Source organism: Pocillopora damicornis, chromosome 14, assembly GCF_964200805.1.
Source record: "Pocillopora damicornis chromosome 14, jaPocDami1.2, whole genome shotgun sequence".
NCBI classification, from domain to species: domain Eukaryota; kingdom Metazoa; phylum Cnidaria; class Anthozoa; order Scleractinia; family Pocilloporidae; genus Pocillopora; species Pocillopora damicornis.
Window position 1 is genome coordinate 19634820 of NC_142683.1, and position 27432 is coordinate 19662251.

The 27432-nt window shown below is 38.3% G+C and overlaps 4 protein-coding genes and 1 non-coding gene across 6 annotated transcripts; 3 read left to right on the forward strand and 2 right to left on the reverse strand.

Moving 5' to 3' along the window:
• Nucleotides 1-208: 208 nt before the first annotated feature.
• LOC113679171 (uncharacterized) lies at nt 209-4294 on the reverse strand. Its single transcript, XM_027196123.2, has 2 exons — nt 4054-4294; nt 209-3333 (listed from the first exon to the last, which is right to left on the reverse strand). Exons 1-2 carry the CDS (start codon nt 4109-4111, stop codon nt 1022-1024), a joined length of 2370 nt encoding a protein of 789 aa, XP_027051924.2. The 5' UTR covers nt 4112-4294; the 3' UTR covers nt 209-1021.
• Nucleotides 4295-4791: 497 nt separating this feature from the next.
• On the forward strand, nt 4792-7606 carry LOC113679173 (uncharacterized). The gene is made up of 2 exons (XR_016183175.1): nt 4792-4953; nt 5731-7606. It is a non-coding gene; the product is annotated as an uncharacterized LOC113679173 (transcript).
• LOC113679174 (uncharacterized) lies at nt 7582-8905 on the forward strand. Its single transcript, XM_027196126.2, has 2 exons — nt 7582-7761; nt 8202-8905. The coding sequence occupies exons 1-2, from the start codon at nt 7719-7721 to the stop codon at nt 8549-8551; spliced, it is 393 nt and encodes a 130-aa protein (XP_027051927.2). The 5' UTR covers nt 7582-7718; the 3' UTR covers nt 8552-8905.
• Nucleotides 8906-9661: 756 nt separating this feature from the next.
• LOC113679162 (uncharacterized) lies at nt 9662-23465 on the forward strand. Of its 2 annotated transcripts, none has more exons than XM_027196110.2 (14): nt 9662-9945; nt 10931-11034; nt 11293-12354; nt 15834-16333; nt 16919-17140; nt 17281-17467; nt 17553-17837; nt 18212-18256; nt 18626-18658; nt 19864-19968; nt 20371-20421; nt 21498-21527; nt 22340-22630; nt 22947-23465. In XM_027196110.2, exons 2-14 carry the CDS (start codon nt 10974-10976, stop codon nt 23018-23020), a joined length of 2946 nt encoding a protein of 981 aa, XP_027051911.2. In that variant the 5' UTR covers nt 9662-9945; nt 10931-10973; the 3' UTR covers nt 23021-23465. The 2 variants fall into 2 exon arrangements, with proteins under 2 accessions (XP_027051911.2, XP_027051914.2); XM_027196113.2 differs by having other exon boundaries at nt 9816-9945; nt 10919-11034.
• A 3021-nt stretch (nt 23466-26486) lies between these two features.
• On the reverse strand, nt 26487-27289 carry LOC149034877 (uncharacterized). The gene has a single exon (XM_089194686.1). The coding sequence runs from the start codon at nt 27267-27269 to the stop codon at nt 26634-26636; it is 636 nt and encodes a 211-aa protein (XP_089050812.1). The 5' UTR covers nt 27270-27289; the 3' UTR covers nt 26487-26633.
• Between the last annotated feature and the right edge of the window lie 143 nt (nt 27290-27432).

The window sequence follows — 27432 nt, forward strand, 5'->3', positions numbered from 1 at the left end:
ATAAAGTATGATATGCTCATACATCTTATTATGATGTATGATTACAATACAAATATTATACAAACAAAATACAAACAAAGAGTGAAAATACCAAGCAATTCTACACACCAAAGGTCTAAAAAGTTCTTTATCCAACTGCTTCACATCTGCTCATTTCTCATAAGGCAGGAGAAGCAAAGAAGGAAGAGAAGCGTGAGCGCGCAACCGACCGGTTAAACAGGTTTTATTAAAATGCTAATGTACAGTACAAGTACAATATCGCAAGATGTTTGTACCCTATTCACGCGTTATTGGTACTCTTTGTTATCCAACTCTACTTTAAGCAGTTGGATCATAAACCCCAGATTTAGCTGGGGTATTGTTAGTCATGTGATACTTTGAAACCAATCACGCGCATAAGCGAAACTTTTGAAAAATAATTGATGGATTAAAACGCTTGCTAATTGTTTGCAAAGGTATGCTATTGTGAAACTAATAAAGCTTGGTTTCTCATGACAAAAATTCGTAGAGTTAACCATACATACAACTGCTTTTACGCTGGTGATCTACCCCTTTCAAACGTAACACGAATTGCTTAAAGCATAACAACATAACATGATGTGAAATTAAAATATCGAGCACGGTATACTCCTACACCACACTTAACGTTTACAATTAACGTAATTAAGAAAAGGGGGAAAAACTTTAATTGTGAGAGATTGCACCTTGAACCAAACAGAGCATACTGCAGAAGAGGGATGAACATTGACATTGACGACTTGGTCAAAAACTACATTTTTTCACATTCACGTTCCATTGTTGATACTCTGTTTCAAATCGGTTGCACAAAGGTTGCGCTGGCTCGCATTGCTTTACGGATAGTGAATAGTAGATTCAGCTTTGGGTTTTGTTACTGGGCTGCGATGTGTACATATTTCATACTACATACATTGTAAATTATTTGGTGATAAATAAGATTTTTCATTACATCTCGAGACGTTTATCGGATTTTCCTTGGCAAAGAAATTGGATCACCGTTAGATTATCTGGAATTAGCAGGTCTTCTGATCTTACTTTTGGTATCGTACACCTGAAACTGTTTTGGAGCTATGATGTCTATTATCTTCAAGTGCTTTGAATCCTTTGTGTGAGAAAGTTTAACTTGCACTGGACCTTTCGATTTGATGAGTTTTCCTTTTCCTTGTATGATCTCTCCGTTTTCTATTTTACTTCGCAATTGAGAGGAGTCCTCCAATGGTTCACCGTTCAGTCGGATAAGCACTTTACCAAGCCCAACTCGAAAGTGACGAGATTTTCCAGGAATGGTGTCTTTTGAAGCTATAGCTGGTGTAAAGTTTGGTTCCATTGCTACCTTGTTTTCATAAAACTGAGCTTCAGCAGGGCTCATCTGAGAGATTTTTAAGTCTGACTTAGCTTTGAGAATGTTTGGAGAGGGTTTTTGGTTCTCCACAGGTTTAGGTAAGATATTCTCTTTGAGGGCAGAGGAAGGAGACATCAACTGATACCTTGAAAATGCTTGAGCAGCCATAGGATTTGACGTTTCCGTATTAAGAGGGAGAGGAAATTTGGGAAAAGGGCGACTTGACGCCATAAAACGAGCCATTGGATTATAATTGGATGGTCCCATTCTTGCTTGTGGCGATAAGCCTCGGGGAGGTTCTGGGTCTTCGTCTTCGTCGTCGTCGTCGTCGTCGTCGTCGTCGTTGTTTTCTTCAGTAGGTTCAGGATCTGGACCACGTTCGTCCCCTGTATCTTTTGACCCATAAATTTTGTCAGTGGTGTAGTTAGACGTCTCCTCGTCACCTTCATCTGCGTCTTCGGAATCTTTCTCTGAAAGGTTCTCTTGAGCCCCGTCATCATCACCTTCGTCTGGACTGGGGTCGTAACCTTTGTCGTAGTATCTGCTATATTGGTGTCTGTCATCATCTTCCTCATCCTCATCACCCTCGGTTCTGTCATCATGGGACCTGTTCTCGTCCTGTCCTTCCGTGTCACGATCCAAGACCTCACTGCGTTGGCGTCCGTCTTCGTCTACCCACCGATGGGCTGGGCCGATCTCTCGTTGACCTACTGGAGAAACAATAGCAGAAGGCACTTGCATTTCACTTGGAATCATTGGTTGTTGAGGTTGGTCCAAATGTGGAAAGCTGGTCTGGGGAATTTGCATTTGTGGCTGAGCCTGAAGAGAGTAAAGCGATCGTACATCGGGCTGCTGATTGTTAAACAAAATCTGTTCTTCCGGCTCCGATGGTAGAATATACGACGGGTTGACAGACGGCGTTTGGACTTGAGGAACCTGAAAGGCCGGCTCCAAAACGTTACGAAAATTTGCCGTTGGCGTTGAAGGCGAATATTCGATGGGAGCAGATCCTAGCTGAGACATAGAAGAGGGAAATGTTCCCTGAGTGGTGAAGGGAACAACCGTGGGACTTGTACCTGTATAACCACTATAGATTGGCAGCAAAACCATATTCGGTCGTTCACCAAATGATACCGATTTCGGGTTCACGGGTAGAAACTGTTGCTGCATTATCTCCTCCGATTTCCGTATTTGAGAAGGTCGAGAAAACAATAAAGAATCTCGTCTTTTAAAATTTGGGAAAAATTCGTCGATGGAGTGACCAGCACCTCTAAACAGGGGGCCAGAGAAATCATCTTGGGAGAACGACACAACATTTGGAGGAAGAAAATCATCATGATAAATCGAATGATGCATTCTGCGCGATTCATGCTCTACAGAAGGCGATCCAATAGAACCGTAAAGTCTCAAATCTTTATCTTGCAATATCTTTTCGTCATAATCTTTATCATTAGTTTCATCGTTATCATCTAGAGAAACAATGTGAAGTCCGGATCTGTGATGTCCTCTGAAATGCGATAAATGTCTGTCATTACCATGTGCTCTGACATTGGGATGTCCCACTTTCACCACTTTTTCTTCCTGATCTCCTTCGTCGCTGACTGAGTTAGTGTTTTTACTATCACCATTTTCGGACACAACCTCGTAAGCATCGCTTTTCTTCTGATTCTCTTGGATTTCAGGTGGTCCATTGTATTTCTTAACAGATTGCCCCTTCAGTACAGGTCCTTGATAAACTGAGGAATCGTCATAATTATATGTAGTTGGACTTCCTTTGAAGACATTGCCCTCGGCGGTCAAACTTTTTCCATGTTTTTCTATGTTTGCCATAATATCTTCTTCCCGGTTCCTCTTGTGTGTTAGGTCATCTCGGAGAAATATAATTTCCTGCCGTTTGCGGGATTTTTTGTCTGCAATGTTTTTGTGGCTATGGACTGTTCTTGTACGTGGTGGTGCATCCTGTAAGGCAGTTGCTAGAGTGAGCAGACCAAATAAAAATTAGCCACATAGTACAACATTGCAAGCCAATTCAGTAAACATCAAGCTCACAAAAATGGCCAGACACCTCGATGGCCAGCGTGTTTTCATTCTAATCTCCCCGTTGAAGCCTCGCGTATTTGCTCAATTGTAATAATTAACAACCACTGCACTCTTTCAACAAATACCGAGTTTTTCATCCAATTCTATCCATAGCTGTTATTATTTCTTGATGTTGGTGGTTAAGCGAGATCGCTGACCCTAAATGTCAACAATTTAGCGCTCGTCACGCCCACTTCAGAGTTTTGTTTGTATTAAGTGCTATGACTTGAGGAACAAATGAGGAGCCAATTGGTTCCGAAAGCAAGCGAGTAATTTCCTTCCAAGCATATCAGGTAAATATTGTCAAGTTGCTGTTAAGTTTGAGGTAAATGAACAAAATGCCATCATGCAATGGAAGTTATTAATAGAAATAATTTCCTTTGCCATTCAACCTGGTTAAGGCAACGATTCGCATATGATACTGCCTTTTAGTATAAATACTTATTTTCCCCTTAATTTGAGCGAGATGGCAGAATAAAATTTCTCCTATCAAAAAAATAAATTTATAAACTGAGTAATTGGAGCCCGTCTGCGTGTTGTGTCTGAAACGGCAGGCACAAGCAACTCTTAAATAATTTTCCGTGACGATGGCATTCAAGATTCACAACACAGACCTGTTAGGGCTGCCAAAAGAATAAACAATCCGCCAGTCCATCGGGTTCTGGACACCATTACTGCTCATGGTTATTACTTGCCATTGTTAGTTCAAAGCATTTCGAACATTTAGTTCTTCTATGGGACGGAGAAGGCCAACACTCAATAGATGTAAATGATGTAATTCGAAATGATCACGTGACCACGTTCCATAGAAAATGACCGTAAAAGCGGCAACGACATGGTAGCTCTTGTTGGTCCCTGTTGTAAATAAAGCTTGAATTAACGTTTAAAATTAGCGTTTCGCAGAAGGAAAAATATGCAAAATAATTTTATAGAACAAGCGGATCCAACAAATACCATAGTTTTTATGTACTTAATGGTAAGAATAATGTTAAGATTAGCAGAGATATTTATTTTAACCCATCATGGCATATACCATTAAATATCATTGGTCAAAATGTTTTCTAAGAGGGGAATTGTTTTACATGGAAGCAAATAATTCCTGTAGCCAAACGAGTTAAGAAGCGAAACGAGGCACCTGCTTCCTTTCCACAGAGCCTCCCCGAATTTACGCACTGATGTCATTAGTAAAAAAAATACCCGACCATTTTTTTTAATGAGTGGCAATGATTCTTCAGAGAGCTAATAAAGGGTTTAAAAGTAAAGCCATAAACACAAAAAGCTATCAATAACCACAACAAACCTGCCCAGTCGAAACAAAATATATCATGTGACGTCATAAAGGTTTTAATATTAATGTTTCACGGTAAAAATGTTCAAGACACCCGTTGAAAATACCGGGTTGCTTAACTTAATAAATGCAACCCCTCGGTTAACGATATTTTCCTATACGATGCATTACCTGTTATTGGTGTTACTACTTCAACGATTAACTGTCCCAATATATTCCAGACATGGTAAGTAGGCTAAACTGTGAAATATATTGCTGTTTGATAATGTTAAGTACGTCTAACAACATTTCAGTAATCACGTTATTCCTTAAACCCTCAAGGTGTACTGGCTCTTTCGGTTTTCCATATGTTAAACATTGAATTTGTACATGTTTTTTTCCTTTAAGTAAAAAAAATCTGTCGGATTTCCATGTCATCAGTCCCCTTTGTGAAAAGTAAATATGCAAAAAGTATTGAAGGGGTCAACACGTCCTTAGTGTCGCTCCCAATGCAAGGTGATACAAAACGAAAACAAATTGATCAGAATTAAGAAATGTACGAAGTGTGGGCGTGTTTGTAATTTAAGGGGCGTAATGGTCTCATAATAAATATTTTCTGGTCTGCCTCTGTCTATAAGGTGGATGTAGTATTGTGTAAGAAACTTTGGAAACAAATTATGGCAACTTCATTGTTACCGATGGAAATGACACAATCTGTGATTTTCGATTTCAGCCGGCGACGTTTCTATGTGACACGACAGTTATTTATATGAGGAAAGATTATTCGAGTTCCACGTTAAACAAAAAAAATTCTCACGAATAAGCCAATCATGACTAAACTTAAAAGCTCATTTTTACGAATTATTCAGCAACCGAAATGACTGAGAACATTAAGTATGACTAAAGCATGCTGACAACGTATCATAACATTCTGGATACCTCCCTAGTAATCGAATCGGTTCAAAATAAAGAAAAGTTTGGTGGTTTGTATCTTAGATTGTACAAATGTTTTTGTACCTATCAGACGGCAGCAAAACAGAAGGACACAGTTTGCCTAAGAGAGTCCATGTCGCTAAGAAGGAGGAACTCCTTGGTGAGGATACCAACAGAATTGATCGAGCAGAGTACAGCTTACAGAACTTGGTCAGTCCAGAGAGATATGAAGCCAATAAATTCTTCAACAAGCCTCCTTCCAAAGAGATAGGTGGCCTCAGAGTGGACACCATGTCACCAGCCCAGGTTTCGTTTATCCAAAGCAGTACCCAGTGGCACAAGTATTATAAGCCGATGTCTTCCTCGTCTTATCCATCCACCATTTATCCCGAGGATCCTGTCCTGTTCCCGGGAGTAAAGGCTTATAAGGGGCAAAAAACCAGCGAAAGGGATGGCTATAATGAGGGAATTTCTGATTTAGTGAACGAAGGTGCGACAAGGCAGCACCATATGACCAACGAATGGGGCACGAATTCGTATGGCTCTTATGGTGACATGGCCGGAGGAGATCAACGTCAAAATGATTACGAGAATACTCCATTTACCGACAAAAGCTGGTGGAATCCAAAAACAGAGGCAAAGAACGCCAATGGTTACGAAAGTTTAGATGGCAAAGCTGTTGCTGTTCCTGAACCTAGAAATACTCAAGATGATCTTCTTAACTCAGAGAGTCGTTTTATTGGCAGATCACACGAATTACTTGACGGAGGTGACATGGGAAGCATAAGACACCACTCTAACTTTCTGGGTGGCCAAAAACTCGGTCTCTTAAATAAACTAGAATCTTTAAAGGAAAATGGTGTTATACCTCAGGAGGAGGAGGGAAAAGGTTTTCTTTAATGGCAATCAGAAGTTTCTCACCCAGAGTGGTGTTGCGAGTCCACCCTTAGACACGCCTGCAGGACCCTCAGAAGGCCTTGGTACGGCGCTTTGCCGAGGAGCTGCTTCAGAAAAATAAAGGGAAATTTAAGGACGAAGGGGAATCAACCAACATTATAGAAGGAATAGGTGAAGCTGCTTCAGTGCTTAGGACAGGACAGAGAGATTTTGATGACGCAAGTTTGCTTTCTAAGCCGCTGCTAGATGAGAAGGCCACCCAGCGGACTACCATGTACCACAACAATGATTTTGACAGCGACACAGGGCACTTGGTATTAATCCGAAGTCATCAAGTGAAAGAAAATGATGCGAGAAGAAAATACGCGGGAAATTCGACAAAGTAGTCAAGCAAAAGCAACTCGTTACTAGCAGATCTAATAGAGTAAAAACAGATGTCGCAGGGCAAAGAGAAAGTCATAAACTGAACTCACAGCAAGCAAAGACCGCAGCTAGCATGAAATCTCTTAAATCACGCAAAGAAAAACCATGTAAGCGTTGCAATAGGGCCTTGCTGATGAAAAATCTTTCTTGAACAGGAAATATTCACCGGCTGCACAAAGGCGGACAAAGTGTTCGCATTAGCGGTACTGTAGAATTGGAGACTGCAAAAGAACCAGTCATTCTCGTTTCTTTTGTGTATAGTCAAACGTTATTAATCATCAAATGCTCGAGTGTAGACTGTGAAACAAAGCGCTAACCTGTGTAACAGAGGCAAAATGATACGGAAAAGAACTTCTTAACTTCGTGATTAATGCTCAAGCGTCTTGTAACGATATTGTTGTTTAAAGCTTTGTCACAGTCAGTAGAAACACAAATATTTTAGGATTCTTTGCGGATCTTTGTCAATGAAGGGCGCGTTTAACAGGCGTGATGTACAAAAATTGTTATTTTCTAATCTTGGACATCGGTTTGGAAAGCGTTCGGTGACTAAATTTTTGTAGCAAAATCGATATTGTGTGCATGTAGACATCTAGCGATACCATTAGGAGTAATATTCTTTCCAATAAAAATGATTTTTTTTCTAAAAAGGAACCTTAAAAAACCAGTCGGGCGTGTGACAGGTGGATAACTGGTTAATATCTTTCCTGACGTCCCGGTTATAGATAACTTATATGTAAAGCATTGCAATGATTGACGACAATGTTTTTGTTTCTGGCGTCATTTTGTCTTTGCTTGAATCCAGGTAAGTTTCGTTTATTTGTGGATCTCAGACATGTGAAAACAAAAGGTAACATATGCCAACCTAACAGTCACATTTAGTTGATTTAAAGACGGCAATTTTTAACCCAAACGTGAGGTTAAACTTTTATGAGCAATGTGCAATGTCCTTGGTTGTTAAATCACAGCAAAAACTATAATTTTTAAAAGGCGTGATAACATGCCATAAAAATCATACGTGAAACTGTATACGAGCTGCGGAGAATGAGCGAGCTGAGTTTTCAAAGTTTTTGAAGAGAGGATTTCCCGAATATCGAAATCTGTGATCCATGATGGTAAAACTGAATTTGCTTCGCGACGAGCTACAGGTTATTAATTAATTAGTCAGCCAAATCTCTTGTGGTGGAGGTCAGTTTAAGTGCCATCGGACGTAAAGACCAATAAACTTAATTTTTTTTATCAAAGTTGATTCCCGTTCAACTGAGTACGAAATGGGAGATCCCTTTTATGTGCCACTTCCGTTAGCGCTTCCGGGGGGACGTGGCGTGAACTATTTATCCCATCAAACCGAAACTTTTGGTGACGAACTGAGCTCGCGGATCAGTGAGCAAAGCAGAGAGGTGGCCAACTTAGGAGATGAAATACAACGAGACACAACTCAACAAAGTCAACAGATTGAAGACATTGGAAGAGAGGTGGACGCAGATGAGTCTATACCATTCCCTGCAAGCCATGCAGGTGATGAGTTCCCGGATGTCGACGAGGACGACGGAGAGGGAAATGGGTACAATAGTTGGCCAACGGAAGAAAGGTAGCGACTGAAACCTTTGTTTCCAAATCAGGCGATCAGGAAAGGCTAAACGCGTGTTGTGACGGAGGGATACTATATATGAATTCTAATGCCAGTTATATAGATGAAGGCTCGGCTTTGCTAAAATATCAAGGCTACTTACATCGTATTAGGAACATAGTAATGACAGACTATGAGTGGGAAAGCCAAACGGTACAATGACTGATTCTTGGTCATAATCAGTATAATCATTATAAGATCAAATAATAATAGGAAAAATAAATTTAAAAAACTGTGCTACTTGAAAAGCCTGATGTTGACTACACTTTGAAGAAATAAGAATATTGATGATGGATTGAAGTCTACAAAAGTCACTTCAGTTGTGCTCACTTGTCTTTTTTCCTGCTCGATTCCTCCGCTTAGTAGTCTGTCTAGAACACTACATACTGACTCATAACCCTACAGATTAATAGATTAATAGATTGACTCTTTTTTTGCAACAAACCTACATTTAAATGTACTAAAATTCTCAGAATTTCTTTTAACACAAACAGTAGCAAAGTATATTTGTAAGCAGAATTAGACATTGAACGAAAGGGGTTACCCTGAAAAACTACAATATCTCTGAGCGAGACGACTATTTAATGTTCCATCGACCTTTTGAAACGTGCAAGACAAGTTTCGGCGAAAAGAACATTAAGGCGGACATGCGAGGTTTGCCAAAGACTAACCCCAAGTGACTGTCTTCTTAGCTGAGTATGATAAACAAGTAGGTCACTTTATCACTCTCAGAGCCAATGTAAGCCGGGATACTTTTCTTTGTTAAGTGCGTCCTACAAAAGAAGGTCAAAGCAAAGTCAATATTGTCACTGGTGGCCATACTCATGCTAACGACCTGTTTAAAAACATTGTCCTGTTTGATTTTTTAAGGAACGGATGTTTACAGACAAAAAGCTGTAACCAGAATAAAAGATGTTAAGAAAGGAAAAAGAAACAAAAAAGTAAGGAAAATGGAAATATTTTTTCCTAATTATTAGCAAGGCAATGTCTCGTGTTTCTGCCGTCGAGGCGGCTCTAGCTCAAGTCATGCGGGGAAAACCACCGGTCATAACTGGTACAAGCCGGTGTCTCTTGAAAAGTTTTATCACTTTTTCTTTCTCTCGGGGGAAGAACCGCTCAAGGCTTGCCCCAAATTTTCCATTTAACAAAGTAATCCACAATTTTAGTACCGCCTAGCTATTTTCCTGTCCTTCTATCACTGAGGTAATTCATGAAATCAAGGATCAGATAATTTTTCGTGTCCAAATTTGGCAGTCTCTGTCAGGGTCCATAATTTGTCGTATCGCCAGCCTGGCCAGTCGTGAAAGATAATGGAGGAATATCGAATGAAATGTTTAGTCTAGTAACTACTTGCAAATGGTAAGTTAATTTTAAATTTGTATGAATGGTTCGCGGAAATATTTGCAATCGTAACTTTTTTTGACAAATGATTTCGATTAAAAGACCTAGTTAGTGATTACTAATTACGAAATATACAGCACAAGAAAAATGTCATAATTATCAACAGAGTATTACTTTACGGTTTTAAAAGCGGTTTAACTCCAAATCTCTTTTACCTCAATCTTAAGTAAATTAACTCTTATACTATTTTACAACCGAACAACTGATGGAAAAATTACTTCTGGTTCTTCTTCATTGATGATACATATAACCCTGAGTTTCCGTTGTAAATAACTGCCAAAATGAAGCGAATCTCAAACCTAGTGATATTGTCTTCTAGATGCACGTTTGTTTCAGAATTTGGCCTGTTTTTATTTTAAACGCTTATTTGTGCATATTTTGAAGAATGCAAAAGAGAAACGGTTCGCAAAGTAACAGAACACGTTTGAAAATAGTGTTGAACCATTCGCTCAGTTGGAAACAGGTATGATCAAGGTGTGATTTGGTGTAAAGCCCGTGCGGAAAATGTCAAGGACCAAAACGCCACGAGGTTAGAACAGTGTTTAGTCGGAGAATTACAAATGACCATCGTTGTTTTTCTCTTTGGCATTGTCTAGGGTTTTATTTCCGGTATTTTACACGACTAAGTTCACTTCTCATTTACTAAAACATGCTCCATATCAACAGAATTGCTTACAAGTTGCTAGTTCTTTTAACAGTTTGTCAATCCTAAACTGGAATGCGACTTACTCAGTGTAGTTACAAATCCTGAAAATGATCACCAGTTAAACTTGTACTTGTTGACACAATATAGAGAAAACCTGCAGCCGTTGTTAGCACCCGGAAGGTGGCAGGCTTATAGCTAGCAGTATATATAACTTTAAGATATGAATGAGCTGGGTAAACTCGAAAACATTTGTTTGTATTATTTATACAGACGGTAAATTCCTAGTTATTTTTCCAGGACAAAAGCCATGTGAAAAGACTAGAAGAAATCAAAGCCTGTAATGAATAATTTACTGGCCTTATTGTCCATTTTACTGGTGGAATGGCCTTTAACAAGATCAGGTAATAACAGAGGGTTTCTTCTGGGGAATTAACCAAAATATTTTTTTCGTTATACTTAATTTTACTTCTGTTTGATTTTTGTTTGTTTGTTTTTTGTAAGCGAACAGGAAAAAATAAACAAAATGGCCCTGAAAACACTCAGCAAGAGGAAACAACCAACAACTTTTGCAGTCAGTTTCAGTGGCCAGATGATTTTTGTAAATCTTTAAGCCTCAAAATTGTGAAAAAACCTTACGAGTAAATGTTTAATTATTGTAGCGCTTTTTCAAGTTCCTAAAGGATCATTCAGAAGTAGAACACACCACCAAACTCTAAGGGACAAAAAACTATCGGAGACAAACCCATATTATTTTTATGCACCAAGAACTAATGCGAGGAACAACGACTGGAGTGATCAATATTTCTCAAGGTCTCAATATAACTCATACAGAAGGAATGCTAATCTTCTAAGTCTTTCAAGAAGACCTGATTCCCGAACGAACAAAAAAGTTCAAAGAGAAAGGGAACCACCTAACAATTCTCATTGGGCACAAAAAAACTCATCAAAAAAACTGACACGATCTTCGTTGACGACGAAAAGTCTACCGAGCACGAGAGGTGTACAAGACTCTCTCAGAGACAGATCTACGGTCAAAAAAGCAACTTTGGCAAGTCCGCGATGGACAAGGAGTCGGGGAGAACACAAAAAGAAGAAACAATTTATTGTAGCAAACTGGGGAGGGTTGGGTTTGGGAAACGGTTTAGGAGTAGGCCTAACAGGCACAACAACGGACAGTTATGACACCGGTCTTAATACGAGACTCGGGACAGCTGCGTATGGAACAGGTCTAAGTGCAAGTTATTCCAACGACTATGGTGCCGGCCTCGGCACATTGCTGGCTACTGGTTACGGGACGGGTGGCGCAAACGTTTTGGGTTCAAATGCAGTCTTGGACCCTAGACACAACTTTGGCTCAAACTACGGTGGCGCTGCAACAAGCAATGGGCAAAGTCAAACAGCATTAAGTGATCTGTCATCCACTACCCTAAACTCTTTGTCTTCACCACAAGCCGGTGGAGTCAACTCCCTTCTGTCAAACTTAGGGGAAACAGGAGGGGTATCAGACATGAGCTCAATGAACTCGCTCAGCTCCTACCAAAATAACGGTTTGGACATGTTGGGAAATACAGGAAACACAGCTTCAACTGGTTTAGATAATTTTAACTCACTATCAGGGGAACTCTCACAAAGCCAACAGCTCGGAGACGGAAGTGAAAATTTATTGAACTCTCTTGAAGAGAAGCTTAACATGGGTGCCGGAGGGAGGCAGGGAATTGGTGGTAAGTTATGAATATATCAGGCATAATTCTAAGATATTCATAGAAGGGAGTTGGTTCTCTCATAAATTTTTAGTTAAAAACTGATTGAACTAAGGGCATATAAAGGAAAAGCCCAGGTGCAAGCGCGTTATAATTACTACATTAGTTTATCGACATTTAGCTGACTTGAGCACAGCTTGAACTGAGGAATGAAAAACAGTCCACCAGTTGTTGTCCTAACTAAGACTAATAAAAGATGATATCTTTAATAAATAGAGAAGCCTTGACTGTGCTCTATTCTGTTGTAAAGCACGCAGGAAGCGGCTAGAAAACGAAAGAAATGTAAGGAGAAACACGAGACGTAGTCGAGTGTTTCTCCCCACTTCTTGAGTGCTCTAGCCGCTTCCTAAGCGCTTTAAAACAGAAAAGAGCACAGTCAAGGCTTCTCTATTTGTTTATAATAAAGAATCCGTTAAATTCCTCAATCAAACTCCCAAGCATTACTTTCAATTTTCAAAACAAACTTTGTTTCCAAAGCGAACAACAGTGTCTTCTGCATGCTCTATACTCTCTTAAAGCATGCTACAATAGGCCAATCAAAATCCCTGTTAGAATGGTTCAAACAATCTGATCGGCTGTACAAGACTAAAGCTGTCAGAAATGTCAAACCGTCAAAGTTAAAAAACCATCAAAGTTCACATTCTGCAGTAGTTTAAAAACTTGAATAGTTCGGCAGGTCGAATTAACACTTCTGCCTGAAGTCTTTTAGTCTCTAATACAGAATCTGAAAGTGAAATTTTTAGTGAAACTCGGCCGAATTATGGCTCATAAAAACACGCAAGTTTTTCACACGACAAGTAGAAAACAAACAGTTCAGTTAAGTGTTTTGTGAATGAACGACAGCCGAATTTACCGGAACATAAAGATCGCTCGGGATGATAGCGCCGTGACACTCGGCTGCAGTGACTGATGAGGCCTTCCACTCAACGCATCGGAAAGGATATCAGAGCAAGCTCTTATTTTTTCACTCGAAGGGCGGCCGATGTAGTTCCTGAGGCTTGCTTCACTGCGATGACCGAAGATCGCCATGATGAGCTAGCCGCGATGGACCTCAGCGTGATCGCAGGCGCTCTGACATCGGCATGATTAGTATGAATTTTAACAGTTATGCCAGTTTGGTCATATTTTTCATCATTCCTGTTTTGTTCTGTTTTGTTCTTGATCACGAAACTTTACTTACTATACGAGTGTTAGCTGTGTCTGGTTTTATTACCGTACATAAGCTTGCCATCGCACTAAGCGTGAAAACCTCTAAAACTTGGACTGTCCATTTCGTTTTCTCCTTGAGGATTTTCGTCTCTGCTCACGTTTTAATAACGTAAGTTACGGCGCCTGGCCTTTTCAAAACATTTGTTTGGTTCTTTTGTTGCTACTTGCCGGCTCGCTTGTTCCGAAATTTCACTTTCAATTAACGAAAAAAAGTTAGAGAGAAGTCCCGCAAAAAAGGTCAAACATAGTACAATTTGGCAGATGGCGTGACAGCTTTAGCTCAGCTCTATTTAACAAATAGAGAAGCCTTGACTGTCCTCTGTTCTGTTATAAAGCACGAAGGAAGCGGCTGGAGCACGAAAGAAGTGTAGGGAGAAACACAAGACGTAGTCGAGTGTTTCTCCCTACTTCTTGAGTGCTCTAGCCGCTTCCTAAGTGCTTTATAACAGAACAGAGCACAGTCAAGGCTTCTCTATTTGTTTTATAATAAAGAATCCATTAAATTCCCCGAGCATTACTTCCACTTTTCAAAACAAATTATATTCCCAAAGCGAACAACAGTGTCGTAAGCATGCTCTATACTCTAATAAAGCACGCTTCAATAAGCCAATCAGAATCCCTGTTAGAATGGTTCAAATAATCTGATTGGCTGTACAAGACTAAAGCTGTCAAAAGTGTCAAACCATCAAAGTTCAAAAACCATCAAAGTTCACATTCTGCGATAGTTTACAAACTAAAATAGTTCGGCAGGTCGAATTTAACACTTTTGCCTGAAGTTTTTAAGTCTCTAATACAGAATCTTGAAGTTAAATGTTCAGTGAACTTCAGCCGAATTATGGCTTATAAAAATACGCGAGTTTTTTCACATGACAAGGTAGGAAACAAACTGTTTAAGGCGAGTGTATTTTGAATGAACGACAGCCGAATTCACCGGAACATGAAGATCGCTCGGGATGACAGCACGGCAAAACTCGGCTGCAGTGACTGATGTGACTTTCCACTCAACGCATCAGAAAGGATATCAGAGCAAGCTCTTATTTTTTTACTCGAGGGGCGGCCGATGTAGTTTCTGAGGCTTGCTTTACTGTGATGACCGGAGATCGCCATGATAAGCGAGCCGCGATGGACTTCAGCATGATCATATTCGCGCTGACACCGTCATGATTAGAATGAATTTTAACAGTTATGCCAGTTTGGTTATATTTTTCATCATTTCTGTTTTGTTCAGTTTTGTATTTGAACACTGAACTTTATATACTGTACGAGTGTTAGCTGTGTTTGATTTTTATTTCCGTACGTAAGCTTACAATCTAACTGAGCGTGAAAATCTTTAAAACTCGGAATGTCTATTTTGTTTTTCCTTTGAGGATTTTCGTATCTGTTCACGTTTCAATAACGTAAATTACGGCGCCTGGTAAGTTTACAAACCTTTGTTTGGTTCTTCTGTTGCTACTTGCCGGCTCGCTTGTTATCGGAAAAAAAGCTAAAAAGAAGTCCCGGAAAAGGTCGAACATAGTACAATTTGGCAGATGGCGTGACAGCTTTAGCTCAGCTCTATGCTCTATACTCTCATAGAGCACGCTCTTTCAACCAATGACAGCGCACGTTATATCCGAACTTTATTATAAACTCTATTTAACAAATAGATTCCAAGTTGCCGTGCGTCTGTTCAGTAATAGATCACAAAGGACGTCAAAATGTGGTAAGAACAAAAAAGTGGCACACGAGCCACAGCCGAGTGTGTCACTGATGTTCTTACCACATTTTGACGTCCTCTGTGATCTATTACTGAACAGGTGCACGGCAACTTGGAACCGATTTCTTTTATATAAAAAAGAATTAAAAAAAGTTTAATGATGACGTCATCTATATACGTCTGTCCTCCAATAGATCATAAGTGAGAACCAATCTGAATGTGCGCATAACTGAGCTTATTATATAAACTCTCATAGAGCACGCTCTTTCAACCAATGACAGCACGCGTTATATCCGAACTCTATTACAATCTAACATAAACGAATGCCAAGGTACGACAGGCATACTTTTTTGTCCATAAATTTAACACATAAAAAGTAGTCCTTACTACAAAACCACTACGTTGAAGATAAAAAGGAAACAATTTTAAGTCCTAGAACAGATATTAAACTCATATGCTTTGGGGTTATATCAAACTTGATATGAGATTAACACTTTGTGTGATGCTAGTGTCCAATTGTCTTGTACATTCACAGCAATGGATCTTGGTATGGACGAACTTGGTGGTAATGGCATGTCTGATAGTTCCCTGCAGCAGCTCCTGGGGCAAATCATGGCCGGCGGGGGAGGAGGTGGGGGAGGTGGTGGCGGCGGCGGAGGAAGAATGGCTGGTGGTGGCGGACGCATGAGCAACAGCAATGACAACATGGGAGGGGACATGGGAAACCTTGATCTTGGATCACTGGGGCTTAACCTTGGGATGGGGAACGGAATGGGAAGCAAAATGGGAGGGAACGGGATGGGAAACGGGATGGGAAATGGGATGGGAAATGGGATGGGAAACGGGATGGATAACGGGGTCGAAGGAATGGGAGGAATGGGAAGCATGGGAAATAGTATGAGCAGTGATATGGCTAATATGGGAAATGGGATGGGAATGGGAATGGGAATAGGTGCAATGGGACACGGGATGAAAATAGGAGGAATGGGGCATGCTGCAGGGGCCATGGGTGGCCAGGATGACACTAATTCCGAGGTAAGAGGAATATGGACGTATAAACCACAAAATGAGAAAACCTTACAACATAGCAAAAAAATATGAATTGTTCGCATTTTCCTCAAAAATAAAACAACCATTTTCAGCCAAACTCTCTAACCGCCGAAACTGTGATACATGTCAGGTCTGTTAAACAAATCGGATGGGAAGGTGAAGCGCCACAAACCCTTCATCGAGTAGAAGCACCTGGTACATTTAATAACTATTTACTTAAGTGAAGGTGGCTAAAGGTGGACATTTACCGAGCCGCGAGGCGGCCAGGTAAATATTAACCCCTGGTCACCGACTCTGATGGCGCAAGTCCCCCGTGAGTTGCTCGGAGGTGAATAGCAAAGGATATTCGGAGTTTGAGTAGCCAATCAGAGTAGGCTTTCAACGATATCCACTGTTTTAGTACATTCTTTATGAATCATTACTACGTATTTGAGCGACTCATTTTCACAATCGCCTCTAATTTTTAATCTCGGAAAAAAAGCGTGTTTTTATATATGAAAGCCACCAGGACATTTGTCAACACTTAAATATCCATAAACATACTGAGATCTTTTGTCTCTATCTGTGCAGTTAGAGGATTCCCAGCCTTCTGATGCACCTGATGAGCAGAGTTTACCTAATTACATGCAGCGCCCGTTGGCCATCGCACCTATCGTCCCTGGACAAACGGTGCATGCGCATGCCAGTGACAAGCCTAAGCGACCAAGCTATTCAACAGCTTTGTACTCCCCATCAGAAATGGCTTTGAAGGTTCAATTAAAGGCCAACAAGGAACATCAAAAGAAACTTAAGGTGAAAAGTAAAAATAGGCTCGTCAAAATTTTCGTCTTTGTGGTTCACCCCTTTTTAGCTGATAATGAGTTTAATGGAACAGGTCGTGAATGACACAGCTTGCTGGTCACCACGACTGAGGTTTCGATGAAATTTTGCAGGATTTGAAAGTGAAATTAAGAAGGTTACGAGCGAAGTTACGGAAACTCAAGGCTGAGTATAAGTATTCTGAGGACGAAGAGGAATCTGAAAAATCGGAGATGTCCACACTTCAAGATTTAAAGAGGGCGACCGAACAGGCCATTAGGGAATTACAGATTGAAGCTGCTAAAGCGAGTAAAAGAAAAGGTTTGGAAGTTTGATTTTTTGGACAATCCGCTAAAAACAAAAATACCAATCCTGATATTAACGATGCTCTAATGTTAATTTTCAGGTGTCAAAAAATTAATTTTCATTCACAAATTCCCCGAATCGGATGGAAACAAATCCAGCAAGTCGAACAGTCTTGAGGACCTGGGTACCGACTTACTCGCGCTTATCGAGTCAAATAAACCGTCTCCTGCACCTAGTGCCTCGCCTCTAAGCCCAAAACCGGCTTCTCCGTCTACCCAGGCCGCTCAAAAGAAGGAGCCGGTGGAAGATGACACACCCTCACTAACAGCACTTGAAAAACAGGCAGAAATGGAAGTAAATTTTCTTTCAAAGAAAAAGGAGAAAGGCAATTTCTTATTCCTTATTAGCTGTTTAATATCAAAGGCTACTTAATGTTTGTAATGAAGATTAATTAGACCATAAATTGACAAGGATCTATGGTATGGAGAAAGAAACTAAGCCAGTGGAAGTAAAATAATGAATTGAAGTCTCTATTGCAAAGGTAAAAACAAATCATGATCAAGATTGTATGTAAAGCTTTATGTGACAAAATCACTTGGTGGCTGTTGCATACAAAGACAGTCTTTATTAGGAACATTTCAAGATGTCAGACTGGTACTTCATCATTAATATATGTAAATGTGTGGTGATACTTAACAAGTTTTGAGACTAATATGACCTCTACCACTCTAACACTCCAAAAATATTTACAATCAACAGGAAAGCCAAAAGCATCAAATCCAGGATTTAAAATAACAATTCCAGGTATATCACTCTTTTAAAAGACTCATATTTAAGGAGAAAAGTTCTTTTTGGAATATTTCCAGGTTAAATCCAAGTTCAAAAGTTACACTTAAATGAACTGTTACATTTAACTCAGAAAAATTATCTACTGAACACTATAAAGTATGATGAATGCTTTGTTTGAAAATGAAAGATGGTAAATAAGACACCCAAATCTGATTTGCCATGATGCTTTTTCCTTTGGGAAAACTTACTGAAGTTCCTTTTAAATAAAATGATAGAAAATCTTAAGCTATGTGTATGTTTTTGCCATCAAATTGTTTTTGAACTCATCAAGTGAAGAATTTTCATCATCTCATGTTCTTATGGGATTGTTTTTTATGCTTACAGAAGCAGCTGATATCACAGTAAACCAAACTACAGGTGAGTCCAACACAGTTGAATAACTCAATAAAAAGTGCAATAGTGTGCAAGCCAGCATTGAGTATCCAAGGGAAGCAGCTAGAGTTAGAGACCATTAAATGTTTATCACACTTGTTGGAGATCTCTATGTATCACCTCTTTCTGAGGTGTTGCTGTATGTTGTAGCAGCTGGTTGCTTGGTATTCGTAGGAGGTCATTATTGACTAATAAACTAAATAAAGTGTTATCTACTCACCCAGTCAAGATTCAAAGCATAAATGATCTTCACTAACCAAATGACTGCTGCATTGCAGGTTAATCATCTTAACAACAAACTGAAATTTATGTTTGTATTTATATCCTATTAAAAGGATCTGGTCTATTTGGGGTATTTGGATTCTGTGTTTGGGAAAGAAACAATCACTGAAGACATTCCTGACTGGCAAAAGTCCAGACAAACAGAGTTTCAGTCAGTTCATAAGGGCAGGCTAATATTTACATCCTGTATGGATCTGTAAGAGTATTGGTTAAGTGACAGAAATACTATTAATTAGCTTAAGGTCCCAAGGGGAAGACAGGTATGCATGTAGTAATGGCTCTAACTGATATTCATGCCCTTGATTGCTAAACAAAAGCATGAAACATCCAGAAGTACTATAGAAAAATGAAACAAAAAAACAATCAAGTCCCACTAAATGGTGTGGAATTTCTCAATAAAAACATATACCCATGAAAGTAAAATAGTCTTATAAAGTTTTCAGTGATTAGTTTTGACTATATCACTTCCTATTTCTTGTCACTGCACTACGTTAAATTCATCATTATGAAATATATTAATCCAAGAGAAGGCTTCATGGCCCAAACATTTAAGAACACTGTCTCATTCCTTATGAGGATACAATGCTCCTCAAAAGTGACTGGGAAAATTATTTTACAAAAAAGTAATGGAAATCATCATCAGTCAGGAATATTAGATGATGATTTCTTCTGTAATTTATTCATTTTGTCAATAACTGAATGATGTCACTATCCTCAACTGAATAATTACAGCTGATTAGGAATGATTTTTTTTGCCAATTATAGACATTCAATACAATCAAAGAAGAATTCTGATGATGACACTTGGCAACCTAAGATCAAGGTTTAAAATTATCCTTAACCCTTAACCCTTAAGGGATAAACTAGAAACTATTTCTTACTCAGAGTAAATGAAATTTTTATTTTAGCGCCACAGTTCAATTTGCCAGTAAAATCACGGCTTATAAAAACGGCTGGAGGTCAGCAGTTGCTTAATCCTCTTCAGCTCAACAACCTTGCCCAAATACTACCAGGTATCAGATCTTAGCCAACCATTTTTCACATTTAAAGCATTATAATTATTGTGACCTTGTTTTCATTTTAAACTTCTCCTTTGCTTTACTGCAGTGACATAATACTTTATGTGCAAAGTAGCTGCTGTTGGAGAAGGCCATGCAAATAAGTCATAATGTCTTTTTGTTGTTGTATGGGAACAGAACTTTATTTAAAGAAACCATGAAGAGCATGTTACATAATTGACTTAAAGATGCTGTGAATGGCCTAATGTGCAAAAGCTAAAGCATATTTTTATGGAAGTAAACTTTATTATGCATCATAAACAACACTGAGCTATATGATGAGTAATTGTTACATTTGGATACCTCTTAAATAAATAAAAAGTCTGCTTGTCTAAATGAAATTTTGTTTTCTTCTAGAGCCTATTGATAATACAAGAGCAAGAAAATTTGAGCCACCACGGCCACAAAGTAAGATTAACTATGTTTTAATGTATACAATGAAAAAAAGCCCCTGACAAATCATATGATAATTTTTCAGGTGTGTTTGATATAGCCAATCAGCTGCTTATATGATACTTGTGTATTGTTCTACTTTTTTGTATTGATGAATGAATGGTTAGGCCTTCACCATTCTCAACCTAAAGTTGTTTTGTCACAATTTTCTCAGATTATGGCTGCTAAAACATTGAAAAATTTGCTTACAGACAGTGAAATTCAAAATTTTCTAGAAGGGGAAGGAAATCAAAATAAGAAAAGAAAAACCAAAAGTTTTTCAGAAGCCACTCACTCAGTGGCTTTAGTTATGAATTTTCTTGTGGCTGAGAATAAAAATCAACAACTGGAAGATTTGCCACTTGCCGCTTTTGGCTATGTACCTGAAATCATTTCATAAGGAAAAATTCACTAACTAATGATTTTGTAAATTGATAGTTATGCCAATTAATTGTTTCTGTAATGATTTAAGGCATTTTTCATTTTGAGCTTTCCTGCCAACACACTTCATGGCTTTTTTGGGGAATTGTGGATCTATTTTATTCATTCATTAGAACAGTAGATAAACAAACTAACACATGGTTGTTTTGCTATGCGAGCACATGTATTATTCTCTATCTTCGCACATGAAAATAACACAGTTACCATGGTTACAAAGCAAATTGCCTTTCACAACAAAAGTGAAATGGTTTGACTTTTCATTGATGTTTATAAAATAAATAGAATATTACAGGGCCGCTTAGAGATACAACATTTCTCTTCTCCTGTTGATAAATATTTCACCAGCTCCACTCACTTGTAAAATATTTTTCAACACTTGAGGAGATATTTTGTATCTCTGTGCAACTGAGTGATATCCTAATAACTAGATTAATGTAAAACCAAATTGTTAGGTTCAGTGTTAAAATTTACGTGTTTGGATTGTTATGGATGATGAATATTCAATTAATTCACTAAAAAAAGAGTGACTCCCTGATTCAAAATTGTCATTTATTTTCAAACCTATTGTTTTGTTTGCCCTTGTGTAAAAGAAGTATTTTTTTCTTTTGAAGGTTTATTAGCCAAGAAAATACATGCTCCTGGTAAGGAATTAGTTATAGATTGAAACAAAGAGGGTACAAAGCATACATATCTAATATAAACCATGACTTTAAATAATTTTTGCTGAATACTAATTTACCCACTTTGGACAAGTACATTTTCAAAGGGATTAATTGCTCAACACACACCCTCTGGTATCAGGCACTAGGGGTTTTGTGTTTCATTTCATGTCAATTTTCACTTCTAGTGTACACCAGAGATTTTTTACTATGCTGGTTTGTTTTTCTTGTGTTTCATTTGTGTCAAGGGGTGTAGTTGGGGAATTAAATGTAATCTGAGTGGTACCTGTGTGTTAGAAGCAACAGCTACTCATTGAAGTTGACTTTAAACAACTGGAATGCACATGTTGAAGATTTTCATCACACAGGTGTTGTATGTTTAACAAATAGAGAAGCCTTCACTGTGCTCTGTTGTGTTGTAAAGCACAAAGGAAGTGGAAGTGGAGGAAGAAATACAAAATGTAGTTGAGTGTTTCTTCCCACTTCTTGAGTTGAATTGAATGACAGCGTGCATTATATCCAAACTTTATTACAATTGAAAAATTGTAAAAAAAGTCAACATTTCTCACTGAAATATCTCAGTAATTTAAATGTTCCCTTAAAGGTCCCCTATATCAGGCTACAATGGCATGGTGCAAGAAAAATTATAAACTGGACAAATTTATGGCGTGTCTTTAATTGACCTGAGATAGTTTGAGGACTGATCAGATTGCTTTTTAGCAAACAAAAAAACACTTTACAAACAGCGTTTATGTGACCTTAAACAATTTAAAAATGTAAGGTTCTGGTTGCAGGATATTTTAGCATTGGCTGTTGGAGGGATCAACCAGAAAGAGCTCTGCCAAGTTTAGAGGGGATATTTCCTATGTTGGATGGAAATGATTACAAATTCAGAAAATTTGCCATTAAGAAGTGTGCAACCATAGCAAAAGTTCAAGGATTTCCAGCCTTTGCAATTGAAAATGGAGGACAGTGTCTAGGTGGAAAAGATATTCTTCAGACATATAACATGTATGGAGCCTCAAGAGCTTGTAAGGTGGATGGGAGAGGGGGACCTTGGAGTATGGAAGTGTACAAGTTTACAAGTAAGTTGTTTTACCAACTCTGGAGCTTAGGTTATCCTTCCAGTATTTGAGTCTTATTTTCTGTAAAGTGATCCTGGCTGAAGTATAAGCTAGAGAGAAGTTCTTAAGTATTTACCACTTTTAAAAGTAAGGTTACCACCAACTTTGGTGCTCAGGAAAATGGAAATCCTACTTTCTGCTTTAAAATTATATTTAAGTTTATGTGTAAGCTTGTAGTGGTCTCCTAGCAGTTATTTCTTAACTGGAGCTTTGAGTCATATTTGATAAATATTAACCACTCTATTAATTGTAATATTAAACAATGTTTTCTTTGTAGAACCTCCCTCATCTCGTCGAGGAGGAATAGCTCATCTACAAAAAGTAACACGTTTATTGAGGAGGAAACTCTGAGCAATAGACATAAACCTTCCAGAGAGGCTAACCTGACAAAATTAGACACAAAACAAGTAATTAAATTGTAAGATCAGTTAAAGGACCCTCTTAGAAATACTAATGCAGCATTGGGTGTACATGGACATGAGAATTATCATAATCTTAAGTCAGCACAAAGATTGGATCACAGTAAAATTTATTGACTTGTGATGGTTTTTATCAATGCCAATTTCATAAATTAATTTCCTCCATTGAACTGCCTAAATTTAATTTAATTTTTGCTCACATCAAGCAGTAATAAACTGCAGTCCTAGGATATCAACACAAATGCTTCATACTTGGAACTATAGAGATGAAAATATTTACTTGAATCATGGATGATGTTATCTTTACTTTTTTTTTTGTAACAAAAATATAATTAACGTTATTCAACCAAAAGGCATCATTAAAAGATGAACACAGATTATTTTTGAATGTATTTACACTGACATTTGCATATCAAACCCACATGAAATGTCCATAAAAGCCAAACTCTGAAGATTTAGTCTTACTCTAACATTTGTCCAAATCTACCCATCCTCCCTCCCTTGCAAATACCTCTCATTCTCAGAGCTTGAGTGGAGGGGCACAACATATACCCATGGAAGTAAAATAGTCTTATAAAGTTTTCATTGATAAGTTTTGGCTATATCATTTCCTATTTCTGGTCACTGCACTGCATTGACCCTTTAACTCCTGGATCAAATTTATCTTTCTCCTTACTGTCAACCATACCATTCTTATACTGTTAGTTTAGAGAATTTAGTGCTGGATCAACTGATTATCCCCAAATTGATATTTTTCTTTATTCTCATCACTTGTCTGTTTGATATTGAATTGATATTGTAAGGAGAAATTCTGTCTTGGTCACCCATATGAGTTAAAGGGTTAAATTCATCATTATGAAATATTAATCCAAGAGAAGGCTTCATGGCCCAAACATTTAAGAACACTGTCTCGTTCCTTAGGAAGATACAATGCTCCTCGAAAGTGACTGGGAAAATTATTTTACAAAAAAGTAGTGGAAATCATCATCAGTCAGGAGTTTTAGATGATTTTTTTAAAATTATTTTTATTAAAGCATTCTTTGCGTATACATACAAAATAGAAATTAAGAAAGAAAAAAAAACACACACACACTTATATAGTACAAGTAGAAGAATACCAAGCTAAACACACACACAAAGCTATCTCAGTAATACAGATACCTAGTATGTAAATTACAAGGACATCACTTTAAAACTAACGATAGAAATTAAACAGGACATCATTTATTCGTAAAAACGCTTATTAACTTTTCCCACTTTCTAAAGTGATTCTTTAATTTGTCTCCTGGCAATATGGAGTTCGATATTGTAAATACGCCTTGTACTGGCTATAAAACCTTGAAGAGAAAGTATATCATTCTGGAGAGTAAATATCAAACTTATACCGAAGCAAAATATGGTCAAACAGGATATCGAAGCTACCAAAAAATTAAATATTCCTCTTTATCGAAGTTACCAAAAAGTTAAATCTTCCTCTTTAAGTTATCCCTTACAAGTACAAGTACACCTCGACTGTGGCTGCTACCGTGCGGAAAGAAAATGTTTCCTTTCCACTGTTTTCTCCAGATATTTTCGACTTCTTGAGTACTGTAGGTTTCTTGCAGTAAACAAATTCGGCTCCAGAATTTAAAAGCCAGCTAAAAATTGCTTTCCGCTCTTTAAAAGTACGAATCCCTCGAGCATTTAGTGACAAAAGACTAAAATTAACGTAAATACGCCCTTCTTCGCCCAAAGGAAAAACAACTTCATTAGGTGGGAAAAGTTAAGCGTCAGTTTGGCACTTTCAAACTTAAAGAATATATCCTCATTAACGCGCCAGAATAGCTTGGAAAAACAGTAAACACAAAGCAGAACATCCACAAAAGCAAAAACGAAAAAATTACATTTCAACGAAATACTGAAGAATACAAAACTTAAAAGAGCAGCAAGATAAATATCCTTATCGTTGCCCTTGAGGATGGAATTAATTAAATAACTCTTCGTATCTCCCAGAGAGCTTTTGCTGCTTGGTTATAATATACAATAACCAATCGATAACACCTTACAGCCTTGCCATAACGAAGAAAGGTCACAGTTGATGAAACCCCTACGCAGAAATAAACTTGCCATCAATAAAGAGTTTATCAGGTTCCGATTTACTAAAGGATACTTTTTGGCCCCTTTTTAACTCGTGAATTGCGCGCATGCGCAAGAGCGAGTTATAGATACGATGTGGGGAATGCCATTCGCTCGCTCGCGAGCGAGTGCCATTCGCTCGCTCGCTCGATTCCTGTAAACTTTTTTTAGATTTTAGGCTTTTGAGTGCATTTGATAGTTTTTGGCGAGCAATAAACAGACGAAATGGCGACCTTTGTTGCTAAGAATAGTGGTGGGGTGAAAAAGAAGCCAATGATAATCTTAAAAGAGTTTTTTTTTTCGTTTTAGTTTCAACAAGCGGCGCCAGCGACTGGCAGGCATGCAAGGATTCACACTGAAATAACAGAACAACCTTCGTTTTTCATAAAATTGTAAATTACAATCCTTGAACTTGAAAAAAATCTGAAGATTCATTGAAAATATCACTTACTGCGAAGCGCTCGGAGTTTACAGATGTTCAAAAGCTTTTTCTGTTATAGCGTGAGATTGAGGACAAAATTGATCAATACGTTTCGTCGCGTGTGTTTTTCCTGTGTGAAGTAACAGAAGATGCCGGCGACTGACGAAATAACAAGTTAACACGAAAATCAAATAACACGTAAACAAACAATTTTAGCTACCGATTTTCAGTGAATTTTTAAAGAACAATTTTCTTTTAAGTTTCAAGGCAATTTGAAGATTCAACATACATACAACGTACTAAAATGCGAAAGTTACACACCACAAAATTGATAAATAGGCCTGAAATGAAATTCTATCTTGTTATTGATTATACGTTGCTTAGCACGTGACTTAAATCTACCCAGGCGGAGATCCAAAATGACTGTGGCAGTCTTGGCTTAGTTATATCACTCAAAACTCGTTCCCGTTTGTCTCATTTGATAAAGAGGGAATCGTTAATGTTTTCATTAAGACAGTATTGCCTTGATTTTCTAATAATTACAACGAAAGAAAGTAAATTTCCCTTTTCACCCACATTTACTTCCAACCTTTTCTTTTGAACCAGAAACAAAAATGATACATGTTTAAAACACATGACATCATCCACCTTGTCAAATGTAATAGCATGATCATTTCAAATGTAATGCCTTCTTATCCCAACGTTTCTTTGTTTCTTTGCTACATTAGCGAACACTGAACTACTGCTCGTACTCTAGATATGACAATCAACCACAAAATTCCCTAAACCAGATAACATTAAACATAGTCTAAAAAATCATGTGTCAATTCACGAGTTTGCTCACAGAGCGCTTTGATTTTAGCTTAAATTCCTTTAATTTGGGCATTTGTTTACGCCTTCTCTTTATGATTTCCTGAGGGAAGTCTTGCAAAATCATGTACTCAGTGTCTTTCAATTCAAACCCAGCACGAAGCACTGTTTCGCGATCTTGATAGCGTAAGAAACGGGCTTATATCGGCCTGGGCTTCCCACGTACGGATTTACCAATCCGATGCACTCGTTGAAACTCCATATTCCTCTTTGGATCCACAAAGCCAAGGACATCATGAAGAAAATCACGCAAAACATCAATTGTGCCAACCGCATCTTTCCCCTCCGAAGCGCTGGCTTCGCTTTCCGGTACGCCAAAAATTTTTAGATTTTCTCTCCTGCAGTACGATTCGAGATAAAGGTGTTGCATGTGTAAATATTCAATTTGATTATCCTTGTCTTCTACCGTTCCACGAAGCTCTTCAACTTCTTTGATGAGATGTGTAAGACTCTCATCCATACCTGTAATCGAACTATCCACAGCACGTGCGGTTTCTTTCATCTTGTCGATAGTTGATTCGACGTTCCCCAGTCTGCTTGTTAAATCCTTCAACGTTGCCTCAATTGCATCAAGTTTCTCCAATTTCTTAAGTTCTCCAAGAATTTTATCGAGTTTTTCGCTAACGTTACCGGCGATGTTTAAAGCTTGGAGAACTTCGTCTTCCTCAGCTAGACTCTTTGGACGCTTTTCCCACAGAGAACTTGACTCAGACGAATCTGAATTGCTTCTCTGTGATATTGTACGTTTCAAAGAAGGAGTGGTTTCCATATACATGAAATGCAGGCTGCCAGAAAAACTACTCATCAACCAGCACGTTTACTCGCTATGCATGCCAGCCCCAGTCCTCCCTTAGATGATGATTTCTTCTGTAATTGGTTCATTTTGTCAACAACTGAATGATGTCTCTATCCTCAACCAATAGCTGTTCAAAAATTTA